Genomic DNA, 15,542 nt, shown 5'->3' with positions numbered 1-15,542 from the left:
AACTGATTCAAACTGATAGAAATGAATGTTTTTTGTACTTTAAATGAATGTACTTGTTTTTTGGTTAGTGGTTCTATTACCATCAGAGCAGCAACCACACATGTTGTTTATCTGAGGTATTATTGCCCCCCGTCCATCATCCAGGCCCCGACTGCCCCCCACCATTAAAATGTAGGTTAACGTTTCATTCACTCTGTAAATCTTAACACTCCATTCCCATTTTTTGCTGAGGTCTGATTTTTTTGTTTTTTTTTGCATGATTGTTGACATTAGAATTAAATGTGACCTCCATCAGACTCCAGTGTGAACCGCGTACGACCCTGAAGAGACCGTCATGCACAGAAGAAGACGTCACATGTAGCATGCTGTGTTTACAGAGGCAAACATGGATGCAAACGTCAACTGTGTGCATCAATTCTAAAGTTGTTGTGGAACCAGACCAGAAAAAATATGATGATATAAAATAGTTTGGTTCATTGTTTACGACTGAGGTCACAGAAAAACATCAGATATGGATCTGATTTAGGACCCCGTATGAAAGTGGACAGGCACTGACTTGTCAAAATCGATCATGGTCATATGCGGAGATAAAAGTCTGATTTGCTGCATTGTGAACGTAGCTAAACGAGCTCCCTGAATATCAGGTCTAGTGTTGGTTATTCTATCATGAAAATTAAACTAGAACAATGTTAATAGAAATTATTATGCAACGCTTGGCAATAGCTCAAAAAAGTTCACTTTGCCACGTTGCCACCCCCCCACCCCAACAGTCTCTGAATGCCCCTGTTGGGAAATGCTAATGAATGAATGAATGAAAAATACTTTATTAATCCCAAAGGGAAATTCAATTATAATAATTTAATAATTTATCTCATTGTAATGTCTTATGCAAACTATAACTTTCCTTCTTTTATTCTGACTGTGTATACAGACTGTACTGTACTCCCAATCTGATAGTTGAAAGTTACTCTTAGTCCATGCTTCACAGGTAAAAGGATGTTAGTACTTACCTAAGATTCCAGTTCCCAGTATGGTTGCAATGGTCAAAAAATCTGGGAAGACAAAGTGTTGAAAAATTCTCTTCAAAATTACTTTTACAAGCATAAATACTGAAAACATACCTAAACAAATAGAGTGAAGGGCAGGTTAAACAGCTGTTTAGATTCATTAATATGGGTGGTACCTCTAAAGTCACAGTCTCATGTGACCATGTGCACTGCCACAATCCAAACTAGGCAAGGCAAGGCAAATGTATTTCTTTAGCAGATTTCATGTACACGGCAATTCAAAGTGCTTTACATAAAACATTAAAGCATCACAGAGTGCAAGAAGCAAGTGTATTAGAAACAAATTTTAAAAGAAATTAAATAAAAACAGGAAAAATAGATTAAAAGACCTAAAATATACAAAAAATATACATATACAATATATACAAAAATACTAAATATAGTTCCAGAGTGGGGAATTAACATTTGTTCTGATAAAAGGAAACAAATAAAAACGTTTTTAATCCTGATTTAAAACTGCTGAGTCAGCAGACCTGCAGTTTTCTGGGACTTTGTTCCACAGGTGAGGAGCATAAAAGCTGAACGCTTCCTCTCCACGTTTAGTTCTCACTCTGGGAACAGAAAGTAGACCTGACCCTGATCACCTGAGGGATCTGCTTGCTTCATAACCAACCAGAAGATCCTGAATGTAGAAAAAAGAAAAGTGCCTGGAGTGCTGCTTGGGTGTAAAAGATGGTATTCCTCTGGTGCTTTTCAGTTATGGGATCAAGTTGAACTCATGAAAAGATTACTGAGGCAGTCAAGAAGATAGAAAATAAAAACCCTTTATTATCTCATGGCTAATCTAAAGGATTTTTCTCCTTTTTTGTAAAGGTCTTGTAATGTAACTGATTAATCTGTGGTTCCTTGAAGAAGTAATGAACAATATCTATTTATTTTTTAGTAGATATGCGTATGATTATTGATGTATATTTTACATATCTGTTAAATCTTGTCATATTATGCTATGTTTACCTGTTTTTTAAAGAATCTGACTGTGATTGTCATTGGCAGGTCATGGGTACCATGTGAGCGTCTACCTGCCCACACAGAGCAGCTGCTGGTGATTGCCTGTTTATACATGAATTAAGCTGCCAGACAAACATTTTGCCACTTGTCCTGATGAAGGCCCCTTAGGCTGAAACGCGTTGGCGTTGATATGTTTTTTAATAGATTAGCCATGAGATAATAAAGGGTTTTAATTTTCTACCTTCTTGAGTGCCTCAGTAATCTTTTCATGAGATCCTGAATTTTGGTCTGAAACCATTCAGGTCTTTGTAAACTAAAAGCAGGATTTTGAAGTCAATTCTTTTGCAGACAGGAAGCCAGTGTACAGATCTGAGGACTGGAGTTCTAGGATCTTCTTCTTCTTCTTTGGCTCCAAAAACTATTATTTCAGTTTAGTCTTCATTTAACTGAAGGAAGTTCTGGCACATCCAGTCTTTAATTTGATCCATGCAGTTGATCAGAGTCTGGATCGGACTGTAGTCTCCTGGTGAGATGGTTATGTAGATGTGTGTGTCATCAGCATAATTGTGGTAACATGTTAAGTTGTTTCCATAATGTGAGCGAGTGGCAGCAGGTAGATGTTGAACAGCAGTGGCCCCAGGATGGAGCCTCGGGGAACTCCACAGGTTATTTTGGTTCGCTCAGATTTATAGTTACCTATAGACACAAAGTAGTCCCTGTCTTTTAAATTCGACTCAAACCAATTAACTGCAGTGCCAGAAAGTCCGACCCAGTTTTCCAGCCGGTCTAGAGAGATGTTCTGGTCGACTGTGTCAAATGCAGCACCGAGATCCAGCAGTACCAGGACTGAAATGTTCCGTGTGTTCAGTGCTATGGTGTGGCCGAAAACCTGACTGGTAGACATCAGAACAGTTTAGTGTCAGGAAGTTGTGTAGCTGCTGGAAGACGGCTTTTTCTAGACTCTGACTAAGAAAAGGAGGTTTGATATCGGCCTGTAGCTGCTCATGAGGGACGAGTCCAGGTTTTTCTTTTACAGTAGTGGCTTGATGACGGCTGTTTTTAGGGTCTGAGGAAAGACGCCTGAAAGCAGAGACGTGTTTACAACCTGGAAGATATGTAAGGCCATGCATCCTGAAACATTCCTAAAAACCCGGTTGGCAGGACATCAAGACAGCAAGTGGTGGTTTTCAGATGGCCGATGATCTCATCCAGGTATTTAGGACTGATTAGAGAACAGTGTGTCATGGTGTTCATGTCTCTGAGTGGACACAGGGACATATGTCCTCCCCCTGGCACGGAAGCACTGACTAACTGCCTGGTTTTCTGGATTTAGTCAGTAAAGAAAGAAGCAAACTCATTCCAGGCCCGGTTGGATAGAAGTTCTGGGGTTACTGACCCAGGAGGATTAGTTAGCCTGTCAACAGTAATAAACAAGGCACGAGCATTGTTGCTGTTCTTATGAATGATGTCAGAAAAGAAAGATGGTCTTGCACTTCTCAGCTCCAGATTATAAATCCTTAGTCTCTCTTTGAAGATCTCATAATAAACCATCAGCTTTGTTTTCTGCCACCTGCGTTCAGCTTTTCCACATTCTGTTTTTTCTGGTTTTTACCAGTGTGGTATTTTTCCATGGAGCTCTCTTTTTGGCAGCGATCACTTTCACCTTGGTGGGAGCAGTGACATCAATAATTCTGTAATTTTACCACTGAAATGATCCACAAGCTCCTCAGCTGAAGGCCAGGGGAGGGATGATGGAGAGAAAGCTGGTAGAAACATTTCAGTGGTATTTTCACCAGTGTACCGTTTCGTGATAACCTCTGTATGGTTTATGTTTTGCATTTTAAAGAAAACACAGGAATGATCAGACAGAGCAACATCCATCACCACAACCTTGGAAATATTTAGACCTTTAGAGATGACCAGATCCAGACAGGGTCCTCTGTTCCACATGCTGAGTTAGACCAAAGATGGGAAAAGACCAAGAACACAACAGTTCTTTGGTCCCTCTGTCCTCCGGGTTTTCATGTTGGAATGACCAACAATCACTACACAGTCAGAGTCAACACAGATTACTGACAGCAGTTCAGTAAAGTCATCAAAAAAGTTGTACAGTGTTCAGGTGGTCTGTATGTGTCAAGGAACACAGGAGAGGAGGAGGTCATCTGGAGAGACACATATTCAAATGAGGCAAAGTTTTTAGAAAATACCTGCCACTAACAGCCACTCCTCCACCTTTCTGATGTGATCTAGCATCACTTTCTCTGTCTCTTTCTGTTAAAAACAAGAAATTAAGCTTGTGCTTTGTAATAAAATAATTGACTAAAAATGTTTTTCCAGCCAAAGATCTGACATTTAGCAAAGCTAGCTTCAGTGTGCTAAAAACATTACCTATCCAGGTGTTGTTCTGGGCAGGCTGAGTCTGATGAGGAATGAACACAAGATGTGATAAATTTATAGAATGTATTGGGTGAATCTGGCTCGCTGAACATTCATCAGTCTTTTTTGTTGCCTATTAAAACAGGGCAAAAGGAAACTACTTTTATTTTGGGCCCCGCCTTGTCCTGGAGAGAGTACCCACATAGCTGCAACCTGGATCCAGCACATATCCATGGGATGTTTCGGGGTGAAAAGATGTGATTGGGGCATGGGGTCAGTTTGATCACAATAGTGACCAGCTCCGTCATCTGGGAGGTGAAGTCCAGGAGAGTGGGGAAGATGGGGAGAGGGAGGGTGACCTGGATGGAGTATGATGAGATGAATGGGGTGGGTCCTCGCATGAAGTTTTGGGGGTTTCTTCAGGAGGATGAGATGTTTTCTTTTTTCTCAAGGTTTCCTCTAGACTCTGTCTTATCGGGTTGTTTTGGACTCTAATTAGCTAATTAGCTGTGTGTTAGCAAGATCTTGCCTGCTGTTTTTTTTTTTTTTTTTATATTTAAGGCAAGGTTGTTTCGTTTACACACAATCCATTTACTTCCACATTCACCTCGAGCTGTTGAATCTTTGTAGAAGTTTGTAATAGTCATCTGTAGAGAAGGGAGGCATCTTGCAGCTAGTTAGCTTTAGCTCCTGGGTAACTGTACATAATACTTCTGCTATTTGTAGGCCACGCTGATGTGACACTGACAATATTGTAAGAGTCTTAAAAAATAATAGTATCCAACCAAATCTACCACAAAATACAGTCCCAGTGATTAATGAGTATCCAGCAGCCGCTGCTCATAAATTTCTTGAGTCGAAAAATAAAAATATTGGCCCAAAAATGCAAGCGGAGGGGAGAGTGAAGCAGCAAAGCGTCAGCAGGGTACATAAGCAGGAAGTAAACTAGAATGGATTTATTTTAATATCTGATACGACAAAAATCCATCATTGTTGATGCAGCTCCCCATTAGTGAACATGTGTCCACAATCAGAACATATAAGACTTTAACTGTGTTGTAGTATTACTTGCTATAACTGTATAGAAGAGTCAGTTCAATTTGATCCACAGGGGCCATAGTCCTGCAGGTTTTCAATGGTTCCCTGCTCCAAAACACCTGACTCAAATTACAGCCTATGAATTTCTCCACAATGACTTTTTAGTTGAGTCAGGTATTTTGAAGCAGGGAAACATCTAAAACCTGCAGGACTGTAGCCCTCATGGGACCAAACTGAATAGTCCTGGTGTAGAATCAAAATAGTCAAGATGTAGACTGACACCATCAAGGTCAGAGTTAGTCCAGAGGAGCAATGGTAACACTGAGGGGTACAAGCTAAACTTTCTCCTCTGCAGCTAAATCTGCTTTTAACTTTTCTCCCATCCATAGAAGGAAGCACATTTGTCCAAGCTGGATGCGTCCTTTCTGAGCTCCTTCTGTTCAACTCTGCCAGCATGTGACATCCAACTGGTCCCCTGCATCTGCATATGTGACCACACAGCTACCTCCGTACCCCATCATTACACAAACTGATGAAATGCTGATTTATGCTAAATGGATCCTGTTCCCTGTGCTGCTGTGTATAATATTTTACACGCGTTATAAATAACATGTTCTACATCTTGAGGAAAATTCCTGATTTATTTGGGGGAGTCTGTTAACCTGAGTAAATATGGAAATTTCTTCAAAGGTATTAAACTGAAAAATTAATTCAAATATAATCAGTTATGTTCTCTAAAATATATAAATTACTTTATAACCTCCTGGACAATGTCACACAGTTATAAAAAAATGCTCACTAGGGGGCAATATTCCCATAAACTACCACTGACCAAGATAAAAGAAGAAGAAAATCCAGTTCAATGATTAACCATGACTGAAAACATCCCGTTCACCATAAATGACTGCGGAGACATGTGAGACGTGTCAGAATTAAGATACGTGGTACTGTGTCTCAGTAAATTCCTGGAACACAACAGAACACGGCAGAACATGGTAGAACATGGTAGAACACAGCAGAACATGGTAGAACATGGTAGAATACGGTAGAACATGGTAGAATACGGTAGAACATGGTAGAACATGGTAGAACACGGTAGAACACGGTAGAACATGGTAGAACATGGTAGAACACAGCAGAACACGGCAGAACATGGTAGAATACGGTAGAACATGGTAGAACATGGTAGAACACGGCAGAACACGGTAGAACATGGTAGAACACGGTAGAACATGGTAGAACACGGTAGAACATGGTAGAACATGGTAGAACACGGCAGAACACGGTAGAACATGGTAGAACACGGTAGAACACGGTAGAACATGGTAGAACACGGCAGAACACGGTAGAACATGGTAGAACACGGTAGAACATGGTAGAACATGGTAGAATACGGTAGAACATGGTAGAACACGGTAGAACACGGTAGAGCATGGTAAAACGGTAGAACACGGCAGAACACGGTAGAACACGGTAGAACACGGTAGAACATGGTAGAACACGGTAGAACATGGTAGAACATGGTAGAACATGGTAGAACACGGTAGAACATGGTAGAACATGTAAATGTCATCTCCTCCTGTAAGAAAGGAACTGTGCTACAGAAGAGGGTAAAAGTGAACCTGAGCAGGTTTCCAGGTGTTTAATAGAGGTGTTATGCAGGTAAATTTCTTAGGAAGCCATCGGCAGTGGAACAAGTTTGCTTTGTAAACAAACAAACAAATAAAGTTGCATGCTGTAGGTTCCTTTATTTCCACACGCAGGCTGTGACGACAGCACAACAAGCCATTTTAACCACAAGCTGATGACAGTATTGACGAGGTAGATCACCTTTCGATCACCCCCCAATCCATCACATGTTCTCTGAGGACCTGCCATCATCTCTAATGATAAGCTGTCCTTTTAAATCAGCCTAATCATACTTTATGTTTCATTTATCCATTCTCTCTTCTGCTCTTTCAGTACCCACATAAAGCTGTCTGAGGGACACACAGTGACAGTAATCAGACGTGTCTTCATAATCTTGTCCGTGTTCTCAGGTCTGCTGAGCCGTGACAAACAACTGCTCGATTCCTTCTGTTTGGCAGAGAAATCATCAGAGTGAGAAGAAACCGGAACAAGTAACCTCAGCAGATAAAGAGCATTTTCATTTTCAGACATGTTGCAGTTTGATGTTTCTTCCTCACAAACCACATTTTACATGACAGATTTATCTATCAGACACTGAACAGCTGACACATCTAATATATCCTGAGGGCCTATTTATAGTTGCATCCATCTGGATGGTTTTCAGGCCCCACAGAGCAACTAAATAACAATGTACAATGCTGGAAAATCCTCATTATTTAGTTTGACTCCACCAAAAAGCAAACCTTTCTACCATCATCTCGAAGCAGCAGCAACACAACCAGGAGCATCTCAGACTCTTCCACTCTGAAAAGGTCCATGTCACATTTCCAGATGCTTCACTCCCAACTGTCTACACCAGATATTAAACACTGACAAGAAAACAATGGATCAGATTTCATTTATTTACCTCACCTCACCAATGAGCTTCAGACCAGTTTTAACTGTGTGGGTTGAAATTTCATTTGTGTGTGTTTGTTGAAATCTTTCACAAAGCTATTCATTCTTTTAAAGGGAAAAAATCAAGGAATACATTAAGCTCCAGGAAACAGGCCACCACTGAGCTTTTTTCAAAGAAAAATAAGACATCTGGAATGAAATGCGAATCACACAGTAGTGATGACAAATAAAGCCGGGAGGTGTAAGCTGTAAAAAATAAGTTGGACACGACTCATGACTTTAATATGAAGATCAGCTTCAGAGGTGGCTGGCCTGACCTTAGACAGTCCCATGACATTTGCGATGATGTTTATCCCGTTTTGAGTAATACTTCTTCACTGCTACAAACATTTTAAAAATGACATTTCTGTCTCCTGTAAATGAGAAATCCAGAATCCATGAATATATAACCATTTTACAAGGATAGCTGCTGGATAAATGACCAGTATCATCATTTATGCAGGTAAGAAGCTTCAAAAGAGAAATTTAAGCCTAAAATCAACTCCTTCATATAGCAGATGTAAGGTGCCCTTTGGCCATTAGGATGATGAGATGACCACTGATCTATAATCCCTAAAAGAAAAGGTTCACCTTACCTCTGCAAAATGAAGAGCTCAAAAATAAAACAGGAAAGAAAGATTCCACTTTTACCAGCAAGATGTAAAAATGGCCTGCTGGACTCAAACATACATAATGAAGATGAAGATGAAATATTCACAGTTGCCAACTCTCACAGATGAGGCTCCGTCTTGTGCTGCCTGAACAAATCTAATGGAGGAACAGGAGGAATCCACAAAGCCTCTCCTTCATCAAAAATTTAAATGAAGTTCTATGACTTGAGCTGGTTTTCTCTACACATGGGGAAAAGTGGGAACAGTAGGCTTTTTCCCCATTTCAGTAGCAACATTGATCCATAAACCATTACTCAGAATCCAGGAGACTGCAAAGCTTTGTAGATGGAGGCGCCCTCACCTCCTCCCAGAGTCCCACTACACCTTTCATGTAGGCTCACATTTACCCACTTTACTTTGCCCTGGAATTTCAACTCTACTGGAAACTGAAATGCCCACAAAATTATTAATTTTGAAAACAGGATCTTTGACCATGAAGTCCCCTCATGGTGCTGAATGTTATTCAGGGTTTTAGCTATATGTTAATGTGAGGAGAAGCAGCAGCAAGATGGATAAGAGCATGCCCAAGACGGGGGAGCAGACATATGGCAAGGCGGTGGTGCAACTTTTAATTATCATTTAAGCCCCAGTATAGCTGACATAGTCTGGCTGTTCCCAGTTAAGGCCTGGGTAGCATTAAAGCTGGAAGATATCTGAATCTGTTCACTTTGGAAAGACAACTCTTATTTATTTTTCTTATCAGTCACTGCACAACACCACATAATCATCTTTATATTTTACACCTGTGCTTTTCTTCGCTGAGAAACAAACACACAACAGACATTTTGTGTCGATGAACATCCAGATTCTGCAGTGCAGAGCAAATCGGAGCAGAGCTGGTTGGAAGCTAGTTAATGCCCTTTGGAAGCAAATCACCAGCTGTTAGTTACTGATGAGCTTTAATGAAAATGGTGCACAGTTCTTAGCTCAAAGGCACACGAACAGCTGCTGCTGAAATTGGGAGTCGTCTACCACTTCATTCCATTTTTGGATGCGGAAAACTTTCCCCTTACTGACCTCTGGGCTACAGATGCTCATTTGCTTTAATATCTGTACACTGGAAAGGCAGACTCATTAGAAGCTACAGGCTGAAGTCTGTAGAACAAAGTGGACTATAAGAATAAGTGAGTTGCCGCAGAAATCCTCTTTATTCTGTTTCCACTCCATCAGTAAGGTAATATTCCATATACCAGCTCACTGAGGGTAAAGTATGTTGGTTTGGCGTTTTACACTACCCTGCTGTTTTCAAAGAACAGGATGGCCCATTTAAGAATGGTCGAGTTGGAGAGAAGGAGAGACGCACAGCATAGGGGAGGGAAGGGGGGAACATCGGAGCAGAGGAAGTCGCTGTGAGAAACTTCTTGTTTAGCAGTGAATGTTTTGCTACCAGCTTTAGCACATATACCACACAGCTCTGCTAGTTCCAGCAGAGTCTATGTCTGCTTCACCAATGCTGGGTCGAGAGAAAGAAACTAACCCCGAAGCTAGCTGCTGCTAGCTGCTGGGTTAAGTGAAGGGAGCCAAGCCTGACGCTAGCTGCTGCTAGCTGCTGGGTTAAGTGAAGGTAGCTAAACCTGACGCCAGCTGTTGCTGGCTGCTGGGTTACTTGAAGGGAGCTAAACCTGACGCTAGCTGCTGCTAGCTGCTGGGTTACTTGAAGGGAGCTAAACCTGACGCTAGCTGCTGCTAGCTGCTGGGTTAAGTGAAGGGAGCTAAGCCTGACGCTAGCTGCTGCTAGCTGCTGGGTTACTTGAAGGGAGCTAAACCTGATGCTAGCTGCTGCTAGCTGCTAGGTTAAGTGAAGGGAGCTAAACCTGAAGCTAGCTGCAGCTTCATCCAGGAGGAATCACCTCTCCTCTGCCTCCACATGTCTGTGTGGAGGCAGAATGCTGTTTGTTGGAGTTTTCACTTATACTGGAGTCAACAGATTTAACCAGATGAAATGTACATTTCTTTTAAAAAATGTAAATTTTAGATATTTTCACAGTTACAGGTTTTTATTTTTATTAGATGTGTATTGCCATCTATTTCTTTCATCTATTGGTATTTCCCTTATTTAAAGGAAATAAATGTGAAATGATACTAATATTTTTAACGTGTCTTTAACAATGTCTTCTAAAATGAATACGTTTATACTGGTTCTCCACCTGTCTAATCATCAGATGTAACATATCTGAACCAACTATTTAAACGATAAGAAAGACGCTCTGTTTGCGCCACATTGTCCAGAAATGAAAATTAAATTGTTACAGCACAACTAATTACCAGCCAGCATAGTCAAAGGGTCCCCAGAAATTTAAAAATATATCTCCATTTATGCCTTTTCAGTGTGTGGCTCCATGCAAACCACTGACACTTTTCAGCTTCTGAAAGTGGGTAAAACATGACGCCAGTCCCCGACATGTCATGTCTCCTACCAGCATGTAAAGCCCAGAAAATGACCACCAACCAAGTAGAGGCTGATATATGAGAATAAATTCACATAAAAAACCTCAGTTTAAGTTTGTTCAGCATTATGGGGCCAATCAAATTCAGTTGATGAATGAACAGAATTCTATGTTTAAGCCTGATTTTAAACCACTGATCTGTAAACATGGATAGCACAAAAAGCTCTTATTGATCTGCCCGTAATGACTAACTGATCAGCCAATCATCCCTGTCCTTCTGTGATTAACTGACCTACTTCTAGCCAGTCTGAAACTGGTTTCAGTGAAAAGGATGCAAGAAGCTCTTCTGTTTGGCAGGTAAGCTATGAAGGCTGCACATATTCAAATATTATTCATAGTTTGGTTTCTTATAATTAGATTAACTTAATCATCGATATTTTAAATACAAATCAGGATTTCTAGTATCACTCTTTCTCTGTCTAAGATGATCTGTAAGTATTTATTATATATTTTCAGTTAAATGGGACAAAGCCTACAACTTCACAGCATTTAAATAACAGATGCAGTTCCATTATAATTATTTAGAATAAACAAAGACCATAACAGCAGATATGAAGACGGTGATGGAGGTCTCCCGTTTATACCAACATTAACAACATCAAACACCGAAGCAGATGAATGATAAACACGTAATATCCTGCAGCAACAGCAGAGAATAATATAAATAAACTTCTTAAAACTGCCTCATTGCAACTGAAACATGAAGAATTTTTCAGGCAATAACTCGAACTGACTCGTGTGACCTGCTGAAGCCTCTGGTCCCGTCAGGGTTCGTCAGCTTTGGATTCAGTCACTTTGCCTCATGTTTTTTTTTTATTTTGTTGCCTCCTCCTAGTTATTAAAGTTTAGTTTTATAATTTCTTGGTTCCTTTTCAGTTTGTACCATCCAGGTAACGTTCTGTTTTTTCCTTTTTTTGTTTGTTTGTTTTGCGTGTACTTTGTTATCTCCTGTCCCCTAGTTGTTAGATTTGTCAGTGGAAGTGCTCTTCAGTACCAGGATGAGGATGTTTTCAGATTTATTTTTCTTTTAGAAACATAAAGTAGATGTATAGGACTTAGTGCAAAATCACACCAGCCTTTTTGATACTTGGAAAGTCCGCCTCATTTGGGGTACTGAATGCAAAATGAATTCGGATTCGAATCAAAGAAGTGGACTCGGTCTGCCTACAAATGCAGGTCTCGGTCCGTTTCAAGTGGACCAAATACAGGAAGCAGACTACAAAACAAAGTGCATTGTGGGTTTAGAGCAGGGCATCGCAGGTAAAAAACCAAAGCAGGTGTGAGGCGATAGGCGGCTCAGGATGGGAGAAATGACATGGAAGAACTTGGTAAACAATCTGATAGAAACATGATCAACCCAAGACCGCTAGCATCTGATGCAGAGCCACGTTTTACTCTGATGGAAACACAAGTTGTCCTGAATTAACCAACAGGTTGGGTGATTCAGGACAACACTTAACTTAAAAAGTTAAGTGTTGTGACATGTTCTAGACTCCTAATTAAAAAACAAAATAATCTTAAAAAAAAAACGAACTAAAAATTAAAGAAAATATTGACTGAATTATTATTTTATTTATTTAATTTTATTTATTTGCTGTTCTAAACATTTTTAAGTCGTCTTTATATAAATTTCTGTCTTTCCCTCTACATCCCTCTTTATAACAGCATCCATTACGTTTATATGTACCAGGCTGATGATGCTAATTAGTGACTTGTAGGACAGCCAATAGCTGCTGTTCTTACTGAGGAGTGGGAACAGTGTCTGGAGGAGCATCAGTCCCTGAAGCTGTTTATTACCAGGAACTACATGGACCAGTCGTACCATGTCCTGTGGGGGAAGATGGGGACAAAGTTTTCTGCTTCGACTACAAAGTAAAAATCAATTCAAATGTAATCTAATTTGATTTGATTTGACAAGTTCTACGTCTACTTGTTTTGTATTAGTGCGGCCAGTTAGATGTTTTTTTTTATGTCAACTGCTGCACAAAAAATGTGAATTGTAAACATTATAATTTCTGAATTTGTTGTTAAAGTATTTATCACTAATACAGTGAAAACGAGAGGAAATGTGAATTTTTGCTGTGCAAAGTGATTTCAGTGTGGCCCCTAAATTTTCTGCTTGCGCTCTTAAAAATTTAAGTTAGGTGATGCTGTGCTCCTCGTAAAAGAAGTTAGTCTGGAGCCCTGCAAATTGTAAATATAAGCAAAAAATAATTTTGTTAATGATATATATATATATATACACACACACACACACACATTACATTATTCATTCCCAGGACTACTTTACTCATTACTTTGCTCATTCCCAGGATATAACTTTCTGAGACAGTTTGCATAAACTTAAATCTGATGCACAATACATATAGAAAAAGAATATATTAAAAGTGGGAAAACTGTATACTAGCCACCATATCAGTGAAGAACATTTCACTTTGTGTTAATAAAAATTCTGCCTCTAGTGTACTTGTACTGGATGTATGGATTTGTACATGAATCCGCCTGATACATCACGTTTCCAGTGTTTTGGACAGTGTTGCTGTGAATCAGGGATGTGCCATCCAGCATCACTGTGAGAGCCACTGAAGCATGAGTGACATATCACTGTCAGTTTTTCTATGCTGGTGCTGTTGATCGCAGTCCTGCACAATGGAAGGAAGAGGTGGCTGCCCTCCATCTTTCCAGCCTTCATTTACAGAAGCTACAGAACAACATCTGGATTAAAGGGAAACTACACCACGACAACAACAAACATGGCAAAACAATGCGATGTACCTCTTTCCAAGCAAGTAGGAACGGTAATTTATGTTTGGATGCCTGTCTGAGTCAAAAATCTGTCACCTGTTCACATGTTTTGGTTTAAAAACAAACAAACAATAAAAAAAATTCCCGGTTCTCATGTTTCCATACTGGACTCCAGTCTAATCCCAGATTCAGTTCCAACTCCTTCTGATAAAACCTGACAGTCTGGCAGCTCCTGTTATCCCTGACAGAACCCTGCAGTCCTCCGATCCCGGTAGAACTCCTGGAAGTCCTGGATCCCAGTCTGTGGACCAGTTTTCCTCAGTTTGGGATGTTCAGGCTCTTGGGTTTTCAAAGGTTTTCCAACTTAAATCTGATGATTTATTTCCTTTTCTAAAAGTTTCTGTCTGACTTAACAAAAGTTTTTTCCATCTTCTTGTTTCTTGCTTATTTTCCTGTTTACATGTAAAACACTTTATCCTGGTTTTAAACATGATATGTAAATTAAACATATTTACAGCAACTTATTTGAGAACTTAATTTGCATGCTTGCTACTTTAAATATTACACAACATTTTAATAGAAAAAAGTAAAGTTACTTTGATAAAATCATAGCAGATTAAACTGTAATAAAGATTTTTTTGTAATTAATTCATTAATTTATTCATTTTGCGGTAAATGTAACTTTAATACTGCATGGGCTCGAGCTGTTTATTTATTTATACTTGGTGGGAGATAAACAATAAATACCCCCCCTCGCAGGAGCAGGTCGCAGGGCTGGTGTGTGACAAACCTCGTTAATAATCAGGTTTTTCATCATTTCTTCTATTTAAACGCGGGATGTCTGTTGAGCTGCTGTTGGACGGTCATAGTGTGTGTCCGGTCATGGTGTGTGTCCTGGTGTGTGTGGTTACTCACAGCACTGCAGATAAATACACCGCAACCTCCAGTGTCTGTCCTGGTTTTTCCGCGTGAGTTTGATGGACAGAGCGCTGAGGCTGTTGTCGGGGACGGGAAAGGGCTTTGTGTGCGTTCTTATCTCCTCTGCATCGGTCGCCATCATTTTTATCCCTCCACCTCCCCTTTCACTCCGTGTTCTGCTCTCGCCCTCCCCTATCCGTGAACGTGAACGCGACCTACCTCCCAGAGAGGATGCGCGCGCCCGTTAATGCTTCCTGTGTTGAGAGGATGGTCATGAGCCAGTTTCATTTCTTCATTATGCTGACAACGGGTAATACTTAGATGAAATGTAGCCTAGAGAGGAAGCACTCAACATCAGCAGCAGGTAGAAAACACTCACCAGAAAAGCTCATTAAAGCTTATCGGGTCAAAAATAGACTTTTTTCCTCCAGAAAATATTAATATCATCCAAGAAATCAGAAACTGAAAAGCGGCCATCACTGCGTTTATGTATTTTTATTCCATTATCTAGAGATTACAAGTTGATTTTTCTCCTTAACTCAGCAAATCACAAACATTTGTACTAGTTTCACAAGAGAGAGATTTCCTGGCGATGCCAAGATGGTCATGGTCAGATAAAAACCAGCAGTTAGCAACTAATTTAACTGCAACTGACAGCACTGGTATCTGGCACATCTATAACAGCAATGTCAAGCAGCACTAGTGAACTTGGTCAGAGTTTCTCACTAAGGGGGCCTGTAAGCTCAATATGAAGTCAGAAAGAATTT

The 15,542-nt window shown here is 40.1% G+C and overlaps 1 protein-coding gene across 3 annotated transcripts in view; it reads right to left on the bottom strand.

Moving 5' to 3' along the window:
* The window catches only part of si:ch211-51h4.2, a 153,495-nt gene extending 138,573 nt beyond the window's left edge, over positions 1-14,922 (bottom strand). For 2 of the 3 annotated variants that reach the window (XM_042007008.1, XM_042007009.1), the window contains exons 1-2: positions 14,773-14,922; positions 1,011-1,052 (exon numbers count right to left, since the gene is read on the bottom strand). In XM_042007008.1, the coding sequence (XP_041862942.1) occupies positions 1,011-1,052; positions 14,773-14,917 (187 nt within the window). In that variant the 5' untranslated portion in view covers positions 14,918-14,922. The remainder of the gene's footprint in view (positions 1-1,010; positions 1,053-14,772) is intronic. The other variant, XM_042007010.1, reaches the window with a different exon arrangement.
* Between the last annotated feature and the right edge of the window lie 620 nt (positions 14,923-15,542).

This window comes from Melanotaenia boesemani, chromosome 14, assembly GCF_017639745.1.
Source record: "Melanotaenia boesemani isolate fMelBoe1 chromosome 14, fMelBoe1.pri, whole genome shotgun sequence".
Lineage (NCBI taxonomy): Eukaryota > Metazoa > Chordata > Actinopteri > Atheriniformes > Melanotaeniidae > Melanotaenia > Melanotaenia boesemani.
The sequence above is the reverse complement of the archived record's forward strand: the minus strand, read 5'-3'. Positions and strand labels throughout refer to the sequence as shown.